Below are 12237 nucleotides of genomic sequence, written 5' to 3' on the forward strand. Positions count from 1 at the left end.
CATGAGCGTTAGTTTTCACACTGATCGGGATTTATGTAGCGGAAGAATGTGGAAGTTGGAGTACGCACAGATTCCTGCATCTGGATTTTTGTTTGCGTAAGCACATTTCGGCTTTTGTGCTTATGCCATGTTATAGTGCGAGTTCTACGCACGGCGTTATACATGAGGCCCCAGAGCAGAGGGAAGAGAAAGAGGAGACTGAGACCATAGGATGGTGGTAGCACAGTGTTTTAAATGTTCGAAGTCCTGTGTGACATAAGCCAGCAAGCCTGAGCTGATCCCGCAAAGAGGAGGTGCAAGAGTGTGTTTGTTTGTTTCCCATTGAAATACTGTTTAAGAGGGAGTTTCTGAAAGAGTGGCCACGTTCACTTGTGGCATCGCTCACACCATCCTTAAGGTGAAGCATGGTGGTGGTAGTGTCATGCTAAGGGGTGCTTCTTAGTGGCATGGACAGGGAGACTGGTCAGAATTGGAAGAAGGATGAATATAGACAAATAGAGAGATGTCCTTGAATAAAACCTGCATTAGACTGCATAGCACCTTAGCAACTGAATAACTGGGCAAAAAAGGCCTAGGTCAGGGAGGTCACTCTAACAGAGCTTTAGAGGTCAGCAGCACTGCATCAATCTGGTGTTCATGGTAGTGAGGCTAGACAGAAGCTACTATTTGAGTAAAAGGCATATGATGACAGCTTATAACACTCTGGGAATATGAGGAATAAGTTCAATGAGACAAACATTGAATGCTTTGGGCAGAATTCCAAGCACCATGTCTGATGAAGACCAAGTATTGTTTATCACCATGGTGGTGGTGGAATCATGTTACAGGGTGCTTCTCAGTGGCAGGAACAAGAACTGAGGGATGGATGAATGTACCCAAATACAGAGAGGTCTTTGATGAAGACCTGCTCATGAGTGTACGTGACCTTTAATTGTTCACCTTTCAGCACAACAACCATCTGAAGCATAAAGTCACGGCAATACTAGTGTAGCTTTGGGACAAGTCTGCGATTGTACATGGGTGGCCCAGCCAAAGATCAGAATTAACCCCATAGAACTTCTGTGAAGAGACCTGAAGATGGCAGCTTACAGATGCTTCCCATCCAATCTAAAGGAGTTTATGAGGATATGCCAGGAAAAATGGGATCAACTGCCCGAACCCAGTAGTGCAAAGTTTTTAGAGACTCTCCCAAGAAGATTCAAAGCTGTAATTGCTGCCAAAGGAGCATCTACCAAGTACTGAATTAAGTGTCTCTGTGTCTTCACTTTTCACATTGTCATTATGGTTTATGTAGTATAGACTGATGGGTAATAATGGCAAAAATTTCCATTTAAAACTAAATCTATAGCCAATAAAGTGTGTAGAAACTGAAGTGGTCTGAAAGCTTTTGAATTCACTGTAGATAGATAGATAGATAGATAGATAGATAGATAGATAGATAGATAGATAGATAGATAGATAGATAGATAGATAGATAGATAGATAGATAGATAGATAGATAGATAGATAGAGAAATTACATAATACACAGATATATATTCTGTACCCCTGCTGTCCGACTGAATTCAATAAACTCCTTCTGTTTTTGCCTAAGTAACTCCAGGGAGTCCCCAAGATCTTTGTAGCTCTCCAGGCTGGTCATTCCAACCTCTGATACCCAGTGCACCACCTGCAGATAAATAAGACATCAGATGGTTAAAAGTGCAATTTGGCAAATACCAGGCTGAAAAGTAATATATTTACATGCAAATAAGAGTTACTCAAAACTGGATGCTTCATTGGGAATGCAACACTTCATTGGCTTCAGGGAACCAGAGGTGGGTCATGATGTATAATTCATTGAGCATAGTATCTGAAGATTGTAATAATTATATTAAGAACTACGACTCCAAGTTCTGGGATAAGGATTGACAATTAACAATGGTATATGACCAGGTGGTCCTTCTGACTCTTTAAGTCAAGACATGCTTACCTAGGGATAGTGTGTTGTTGAAGCCTTGCCTATATGTACAGTGGTGTTTCATAAGAAACTTTAATCTAAATGAATGAGTGCTTGAAAAATTTTAAGTACAAAGAAAATAAAAATGACAAGAAAAGTGTTATTCTTGGTAGAATGCTTCTAGCTATTACCACCAATGGCAAATAAAGAAATCTGCTTTTCCCATAAGTCAACCTATGGTTATCGAGTTCAAATTCTTCAAAATGAAAGTGAAAAATTTTGACTTTCCTTGGAAATATTTTCTGGCCTGCTACTTAAATGAAAGAGGATTGGCAGACATGTACAACCTTTTCCAGTTTGGATTCTAAGGCACCCAGTCGTCCAATGGTTTCCAGGTCTCGCAGCCGTTGATTGGATAGCATGACCAACTGATGAAGAGCATCATCCACTCTGTTATAAAGGTCAGAGGTGGTGGAGAGTGAATCCCTGAAAAGAACAGAAATTCAAAAATATTCTGATTAAACGTAGGTAACAATGATTTGCTTTAAAGTGTTACTTCCATAGTTTTAATCATTCTTTCCACTCATCGCACACCTACACTGGTAGCGTCCGTTTTTAAAGAGGTGATATGATTGCTGAGCCCAATGCACTGATTACTTTGTGCTTTGAAGATGTATAAAGAAATATAAAATGACCTGCTATATCAAAGGCAGATTTGAGGACTCAGGGAAATGACAGCATTTGGATTTGCTGAAACAAAAACAGTGTAGTCATTATAAAGGAAGTATGTTTTATCATAGATACTGCACATATTCACTGGAGACAACCACGAGAGCGCACAGAGAAGTTAAATGGAATGTGGAAGTGAAGCGAGAACTCATTAAAGGCCATTCCCATGGGTCTGTGTCTAATGCTGAGATAATATGGGACTGTATGATTACAAAGAAAACAAACAAGAGGAATATGTGTAAATGGGCTCAGATGACTCTAGTCCATTAGATTGTCTTTTGTGAGCTCATTTTACAGATAAAACATGGCTATTTTTTGTTCAAAAAAATATAAAGATGGCCCTCCTACAATGTGCAGGCTGCAGTAGGTTAATCTATTCCAGAGATAGATACACTATTAACATAAAACAAACTGCCCTGATTTGCAAAAAACACATAAATCTAGAAGTTACACCCTTCTGTGAGAGAAACAGATTATGAAATAATAAAAAAGTGTTGCAAAGAGAAATTCCAGAGAAAAACACAAACAAACAGAGGTAACTAAGTGAACAGATCACAAACCATTTTTAGTGCAAAAAGTAAATAAAGTGTACTGCGGCAAGCGGCATCCTAAAGGCCTCCTCAAGTATAAATGAATTGTAGTTTCTGGTTAGATTTTTACAATCACCATAAGTGCTTACATAAAGGGAATAGCATTTCCACATCAGATTTTTACAGTTAGGGTTCCCTGAATACAATTCACAAACTTTAGGAGTAACTTTAGGAGTGATATCTGTGTATATCATCTATATGCTAGACTGTGAATATGTGAGCACCATAACTCACAAAGCGTTTACTTTGTCTTTAGGCTTAGGGTTAGGGTTAGGGTTAGGATCTTCCTCTACTGTTGTTACTGTCTCTTCATGTTTTAAGTATTGTTTGCACAGTTCCATGTAAATTATTAAAACACTAAAATAATAAAAAAAAAAAACAATAGACACTATAGATCTGCCAGAGGAATACTATCTTGGTGATCATCGAACAGAATGGATGGTCACTCATTGTTCGTGCCACAGGGAATGTGGAAGTCACTAAGCTTTGCATTGAGGTACCCTACTATAACACAAGGGGCGCATCAATCACACAAATCAGACATTCTACCATCTCATTCTCAAGCAATAGAAAAAAATATTATAAGAAAAGTGCATAAAGAAACGTGTCTATTGTGCGATTGTGGTGTTGGGCTGTCCATTAGTGACTGTTTCAAAACATTTCACAGGTACGTGTACTAAATCTGCATCGGTACAGTAATGGACACTAGGCATGCCTTTTGTACTGTACTTTATGTTTTAATATTTACATGTTTCTGTTACATGCAATAACATTTTTTATTGTTGAGAAAAAATTGAATGATTTGAATCGTTTTTCTGGGAGTAAATGCAATGTAAAGGAGTCTACCAACAGTTGTCCTGCAGTCCTTCAGTATCTTCTGTGACCACCTCATGGACAGTGCTGGTTTTAATATATATGCTATGGTTTTAGTCTTATATCCCAAATACACAGACACCAATGGAATATGGGGAACAGGCAAACATTGATAATAAGAAGACAATAACTTAATAAACAAGCTCAAAATGTGAAACCAAAATTGAAATTAAAAAAAAAAATAGCAGAGGAATCCAAAATCAACATCATTTCAAGAAACTAGAGCCAAAATGTGTGACCAAAAGCATAATAAATAAAAAATCAGTTCAAAAACACCAACTAAAAGGAATATTGTTTTTTTCTCTGTTGTATGCATGAACTTGAAAAACAGGAAGTGCTTAATGTTGACCTTTATCCTTTTGACCCATTGATGTCACTTCCTTACCTAGTAATAGCATAGCAACCATCACCAAAAAGGTCCCAAAATGGCGATGCCCATAACATAAACAACATGCTGCTGCTGTAAGGCTTATCTTTAAACATGGCTAAAATGTATTGAAACAAACACAAAGTACATTTAATCACTACATTCCTTTGCCTTCAAAACGCACAAAATAATGTGTAAAATATATTTAGACACCAAAAAAATGCTGCAAAAAGTTAGAAACAAAATCCAGATCAGGACACTAATGACATGTATGTTAGGTTAATTGGAGGTTGTCGCTGTGTGGATAGGAGTATGCAGGCCTTTAAAGTGAGAAGGATTTGCACTCTAATAAGAGGTATTAAAAATGGTAGGAAATGAAGGCACTTTCTAAATAAACAGGATTCTGAGAAATTATTTCATGCATTTATTTCTAGTATTGGATAGGATTGACTACTGCAATGCGGTGTTCACTGGCTGTTCAAGCTGTTCTTTATACAACCTCCAGTTAATCCAAAATGTTGCTGCAAGAATTATTACAAGAACAAGAAAATACGAACAAATAGCTCCAGTTCTTAAATCCTTACACCGGCTCCCAGTTAAATATAGGGCGGATTTCAAAATCCTCCTTTTAACATATAAAGCATTAAATGGCCAAGGTCTGGCTTACTTGTCTGAACTAATCATGACTTGCAAACCAGAGCGCACATTAAGATCTCAAGATGCCGGTCTGCTTAATATTCCAAGGATTAATAAAATAACAGTAGGAGGTCGAGCTTTTAGTTACAGGGCCTCTAAACTGTGGAATGGTCTGCCTGCTTCTATAAGAGATGCCCCTTCGGTCTCAGCTTTTAAATCCTGGCTGAAGACTCACTACTTCAGTTTAGCATATCCTGACTAAAGCTGCCAATTAACTGTACTGACTGGATTTCTCTTGTTAGTCATTAGCACTAAAACATAAGTAACATGATAGTTGTAATTTGTTACTAACCCTCACCTATTCTGTTTCTCTCCTCAGTACTCAAAAGTTGGACTTGGTGCCACAGCCCACATGCCAAGTTGTTTTGCCTGCCTAAGGTAAAGTCATCCCTGATGGAGGATCGCAGGAATCGTGGGAAAGAGGGGTCCTTTCATTGGATTGGCTGGCCCAGCAATCAGCCGTGGAATGGCCAAATGGGGGAGGCAGCTTGATGGATGAGGTCTCCAGGACTCTAAACAAATCCAAATCACATTATGCGATGTCATCCACTGTTAAATTCTGCTAAGTACTTCTAAAAGTTTTATTTCTATACTGTATTGAGGATTTGTACTGTTCTGTGTATTGTATTGTATTGTATTGTATTGACCCCCTTCTTTTTGACACCCACAGCACGCCCAGCCTACCTGGAAAGGGGTCTCTCTTTGATCTGCCTTTCCCAAGGTTTGTTCCATTTTTTTCCCCACTGGGGTTTTTTGGAAGTTTTTCCTTGTCTTCTTAGAGAGTCAAGGCTGGGGGGCTGTCAAGAGGCAGTGCCTGTTAAAGCCCATTGAGGCACTAATTGTGCAATTTTGAGCTATACAAAAATAAACTGTATTGTATTGTATTGTATGTCTGTCGCTGCCAGCAGTCATGAAATGTATGCTGTGTTTCAATCAAATTTAATATAAAAATTAACAAACTGACCCCACCACCTGACGCTGATTGAGAATAAGCGGACTCAGAAAAGAGACGTCTGGAATTAGCAGCTTCCTCCCGTTAAGATGCTGTTGGCCTTTACTGCGAGACATGGACATGCAGCTGCTTGGGTGGCCATCCAGGTCTGATGTGCCGTAAGCAGACCAGATGGATATGTTTACAGTAGAGTTTGTTTAATTTTGTGTACAACGCAGTTTTGTTGTCTGACAGTTGAGATGTCTACAGCATGCTGTTTGAGTGATAAATGAAGTGAATGCAAATGTGGGGATGCCATTGCAAGTTTCCACTGAAAATCCCCACTCGTAGATAAATAAACAGAGAGCTGGCTCACTGAAAAGAAGGCAGCTGGGTGCAGAGCAGGTGGGGTTAGGTTTCAGATTTAATGATAAAGAGAAATAAATATGCAATTCATATTAACTAGACTCAGCCTTATTTCATATATAGGCTAAAATCACTCCACTTTTTGTGGAAATTATGCGCAATTTACCTCTTTGTTGTACTCCCATTTTCTTAATGTGCTATATAGTTTTCATGATAACTAAGCTTTCTGTTTATATAATCTGCAGTATGAGCCTTTTCATTGTACCCTCAGGCATGCAAACAATAAATATAAACTGAAAATCATTAAGACAAGGTACACTTTCAAGTGTTGGATTGATATTTTATAATAGCAACTGGGAGAAAATATTCCAGGCCTGTTTTTTCCTATTTATCTCAGCCTACACTTCCATCATTTATTCCTCAAAATCTGACACTGGTATTGCACCTTCTAAGGAAAGACAAAGATCAGCAGAAGAATTACCCTCTCCAATCATTATTCTTTCTTCTTCTTTTGGCTGCTCCATTAGACGTTACCACAGCGGATCATCTTTTTCTATATTGTCCTGTCTTCTGCATCTTATTCTGTTACACCTATCACCTGCATGTCCTTTCTCACCACATCCATAAACCTTCTCTTAGGCCTTCCTCTTTTCCTCTTGCCTGGCAGCTCTATCCTTAGCATCCTTCTCCCAATATACTCAGCATCTCTCCTCTGCACATATCCAAGCCAATGCAATCTCGCCTCTCTGACTTTGTCTCCCAACCGTCCAACTTGAGCTGAACCTCTAATGTACTCATTTCTAATCCTGTTCATCTTCATCATGACCAATGCAAATCTTAGCATCTTTAACTCTGCCACCTCCAGCTCTGTTTCCTGCTTTCTGGTCAGTGCCACCGTCTCCAACCCATATAACATAGCTGGTCTCACTACCATCCTGTAGACCTTTCCTTTCACTCTTGCTGATACCCATCTGTCACAAATCACTCCTGACACTCTTCTCCACTCATTCCACCCTGCCTGCACACTCTTTTTCACCTCTCTTCCACAATCCCCGTTACTCTGAATTGTTGATCCCAAGTTTTTAAACTCATCCACCTTCACCAACTCTACTCCCTGCATTCTCACCATTCCATGATCTCCCTCTCATTTACACATATGTATTCTGTCTTGTTCCTACTGACCTTCATTCCTCTCCTCTTGACAGCATATATCCACCTCTTCAGGGTCTCCTCAACCTGCGTCCTACTATCTCTACAGATCACAATGTCATTAGCAAACATCATAGTCCATGGGGACTCCTGTCTAATCTCATCTGTCAACCAGTCCATCACCATTGCAAATAAGAAAGGCCTCAGAGCCGATCCCTGATGTAATCCCACCTCCATATTGAATGCATCTCTCACTCCTACCACAGACCTCACCACTGTCACACTTCCCTCATACATATCTTGTACAACTCTTACATACTTCTCTGCCACTCCCAACTTCCTCATACAATACTACATTTTCTTTGTCTTTAGAGTCTTCCTATACCTTTTGTCTTCTCTTCATGTTTTAATTATTTGTACAGTTCCTCATAAATTATTTAAACACAGAAATAGACACCACTGCCAGAGGAACACTGTCTTGGAGGTCATCGAACAGAGTGGATGAGACCAACTCCAAGTCTCCGATCAGCTGGGACCTCCCGGTGAAGCATCCAGTCTGGCACACCAGTGGACTGTGAGAATAAAGCTGGCAGTTAAAACCTGCTGCTGCTGAGAGGCAAATATAAATTAGGTTGGGTCTTGTCTTCATCAGCAACCATTACAAACACCTACTTACTTCAACTGTCTTTAAGTTAACTTGCTACATAAAGCCATCAGAAGATGAGGCTTTTCAGCTGAAGTTGATTATCATAAAATTCAGGGTGCATATAAATAGAATAGACAATAGAAGATGCTAAATAAGCCAGCACATGAGCCAGGATACGAAGGATCTGGAGGTCTATTCAAGCAATGATTGTGATGTAAAGATGAAACAAAATCCAACAAACTGGACAAAAGCATAGACAGAAAATTGGGCAAATTGGAAAATAAAATCAAAGTACTTGGGGTTCATCTGGAAGAAGTAAAAGTTCTGTCTACAGTATGGGGGGACTAGGTGATAATGTTAACAAATCTTAAGAACCTAAACCCGTCCGTCCATTTAATTTGTATCAAGATTGTAGTGGCTCTATTAGCATTTACGGCAGCATCAAGCATAAGGTGGTGGCCATCCCTGGATGAGGTGCCAGTCCATTGCACATTTTTACATTAAGAGATCCTTCCTTTGAAAACAACGACAGGAGCTACCAATGAAAAAGCCCCAGTAGACGCAAGGAGTCCACTTGAGGTATTTTTGCGTGGACAGACTGACCCGGGAATCAAATTTGGTTTTCCTAAGCTATGAAACAGTGGAATTGCCAACCCCTTATCTCTCTTCTGATTTGTAAAATTAGTTATTTTACATTCCTAAGAACTTTAGGCTTATTAGACCTGTGACCTTGGAGGCATAATAAGGTCGCCAATCTCTTTATGTGTTGTAAAAGGTGACTAAAAGATTCTGGACATCCGGGAAAAATAACATAATTTTGCCAAAGATATCTGGCATTAAAAATTTCTGCTGAAGTACCCTACTTTGAGGAGAACAACAGGCCAACTTGAGTGAGAAAATGGCTATTAAACTGACTGAGACCAACTGATTTACATGTTTTAGATGTTATTGTTTGCCAAAAGGTGAGAATAATTCAGCTGACCAGGAGAAGAAATGTCAAGAAAACTAGCAAAAAAGATTTTTATTGAGGATCCAACTCATGTTTAGTTACAACTTATCCAAAAACAAAGAAATCAAAGCGGAGACAGCGGTCTATCTTCGATATAATAAAACACTGCTCTGTGTGTGTGGGTGCCTAATTGGTCAACTTGGCTTTGGTTTGATTGGTCAGCTTGGCAGTGGTGTCTCATTGGCAGGGATGATGACATGATATTTTAGTGGTGTGAAGTTTAATTTTTGATTGTGAGAATTTGTTTTTCAGCTTTACAAAATGAGCAGTTAAAATGGAGCATTTTAATAACATTTAATCAAATAATGTTAGGTCATTGTATACCATATTCATGACACCCAACCTGATTCCCCTTCAAAGATGAAAAGTATTTGCAAGAATACAAATTATGTTTTCACAATGGGTAATGGGAGCCAATCTACCATTAGTGGCAGTCAAAAAGTGGACAGAATACAACCAAAGTGCCTGGAAATGACTGTCTCCTATAAGTAGGCTTTACTGGAATGTGATCGAGAGAGGAAATGCTGGGCAAGAAAGGTTGTGACACATGAGGATATCAAGGACAGGGTAGGAGGAACGCTGATGGAAGACATAGAGCAAGAGATATCAAATAATTTTTCTTCTATGACCTGCTTCATCTTCATCAGTCAGCAGAGACTTATCTCCAGCCATGATTCATACTGCAAAGCTGTGGTCGATAGCAACTTGATCTGCAATTTCTTTTCCCCATGAGCTCAAAGCTTTGTCAACATCCATATATTCAAGCCAATGGACCCTAGCAGATGGAGAAGTGATGTGGAGCTGCAGAAGTAGCAGCCCCTTGGCTTTTCTACTTCTTGTACTTACACTGCAACCAGCATTCCAGATCCCAGATCCCAACTTTGAGACTCTCCAGTCACTCCCCAGAAGAGTCAGTTTCCAATTTCTGCAGCACTTGGTGCTTTGTTAGGTTAGACATTACTTTATTTCATTATCCCACTTCAAACACCAATGTAGTTCAGCCCTGGTGCTGATGGATTTTCTGCTCTTTATATTGCAGATTTAGACAGCTCACAGTACTGAGAAGGACCGTTCAGTGTTGCTGAACTGGATGAAATTTATTTGTGACTTTTAAGGCTTGCCGTTTTTTCAGGCATCCCTGCAGCAGGCTCTGGAGCTACTCAATATGAAAAAGATGGTGACATGGTCAACAATTCAAAATCACTTTATGCAGGGGGAAGTCATATGTGCTGGACAAGAATTTTGTTATATACATTATATACATTGTTTCAAATATCAAATACTGTATATCACTGACTGAATACTCAGCTATGTGGATCAGGACAAATTAATTTAATAATGAGGTCACTCTGATAAGTGAAGCACGTAAGAATATAAGATTTTAAACATGACAGTGTAAAAGGCATAAACAAAGTCATGAGTTGGTTTTATTTCAAATCTATTGTGCACTTTTCTGCACAGACAATGCATTACACATTTAGTGTCAAAGGCTGCTGGGATTGGAAGCTGTGGGCTGTAAATATTTCAGGAATGCAAGAATGTGCAAACCAACAGTTTATCTCTGATGAAAGTGTCGTCCTACTCATTGTGCTGAAATGGGGAAACAACGCTGATGGTATTGTGAGCCAGAGGGCAAATCCTGACATTTTAGGACCAAAGATTAGGATGCTCACTTCATACTTTGTTACCCTTAGTGATTTTCAGCCTTAAAAGCAAAAGAAGCAGTTAAGAGTAATGAATTCTGACAGATTTCCTAAAAAGCAATCCATCCATTCATTATCAAAGCCACTTAATCCATTTCAATGTCTCACAGGCCAGAGCCTCTCATAATAAACAAGTCTTGTCTTTTATGCTACTCTGACTTACAGCCATGAGCTGATTTTTCATATTTATTTCATCATTTGATTAAAGTTACTCCCAAGCTGTATTCATATGCATGACGTGTTCCCCCTTCACAAAATGCTGTGCTTCTGCCAGCTATTTGAACTGCCTTATTCCGACACATGAGGTTCCACTTTTGTGCCCAAGCGCTGCTCTTTCGGGACTAATCATTGTACTGTAAACACTAGTTCTGAATGCATGAGAATGCAGCTGGCTATTCGGAAATAAAGAGCCCACTTTTATTTTAATGATTAGGCTTAAACAGCTTCGGGCTTGTCCTGAGTCAAGCCGCCCCAAACACTTCCTGCTTAGAGAACAAAGGGGCAGTTTGATCAGGCAGCCTCAAACATGGCCAACACACAAGTCGGTCAGTGTTTCACAGTAACAAGTCTACTCAATAGCCGTTATGACTGACTTACTGTGGAGTTTGCTTTGGTGAGGAGAGGCATGATTCATTAGATATTCTTTTATCATATGGAGTATATGAACATCTAAAAATATGATATATGTAAAGTAAAAGATGGGCAACATGGTGTCTTAGTAGCTAGAACTTCTGTCTCAAAGATTCAGAGGTATGGAGTAGGAGAGATGAGCTGAGTGTAAGCAGCTAGTGTTGAATCCAATTCAGTCCCGCTTGTCCCTCACTGACAAAAATATTAATCAAATCTTGAAATCAGAGACATTTCATGATCAGGGTTTACACAGAAGTCAATGCAAGATCTCATCCTTCTTTATGGATCATTGCAAATTCAATTCTCTTAAAAAATGGTTAATCAACTTTACGAACACTCCACTCGCAGCAAGGAACTACAAATTTTTGCAGCTCATTCACGGGTGACAATTGCACACGCAATGCTCGACTCTTTCCATATCAAAGAACAGGAGCACTAACAAATAAATGACCTACAAATGATGGCAAATTGTAAGACACCACCAACACACCTCAGTTAATTTTGGCAAATCGCATCGCAGCCTTCCTCTTCATCTCATCCCATGAAATGCCACCTCATGAGCTCCCCAGGTTGGTAACCCCTGTTGTAATGGCTACTTCCAGCATGATAA

The 12237-nt window shown here is 39.3% G+C and overlaps 1 protein-coding gene across 3 annotated transcripts in view; it reads right to left on the reverse strand.

Annotated features, from left to right (window-relative positions):
* The window catches only part of LOC120523575 (rho guanine nucleotide exchange factor 40-like), a 237034-nt gene that overhangs the window by 89614 nt on the left and 135183 nt on the right, over positions 1-12237 (reverse strand). For all 3 annotated transcript variants that reach the window (XM_039745001.1, XM_039744994.1, XM_039744987.1), the window contains exons 12-13: positions 2286-2424; positions 1546-1668 (exon numbers count right to left, since the gene is read on the reverse strand). In XM_039745001.1, the coding sequence (XP_039600935.1) occupies positions 1546-1668; positions 2286-2424 (262 nt within the window). The remainder of the gene's footprint in view (positions 1-1545; positions 1669-2285; positions 2425-12237) is intronic.

This window comes from Polypterus senegalus, chromosome 1 (assembly GCF_016835505.1).
Source record: "Polypterus senegalus isolate Bchr_013 chromosome 1, ASM1683550v1, whole genome shotgun sequence".
Taxonomy (NCBI): Eukaryota; Metazoa; Chordata; class Cladistia; order Polypteriformes; family Polypteridae; genus Polypterus; species Polypterus senegalus.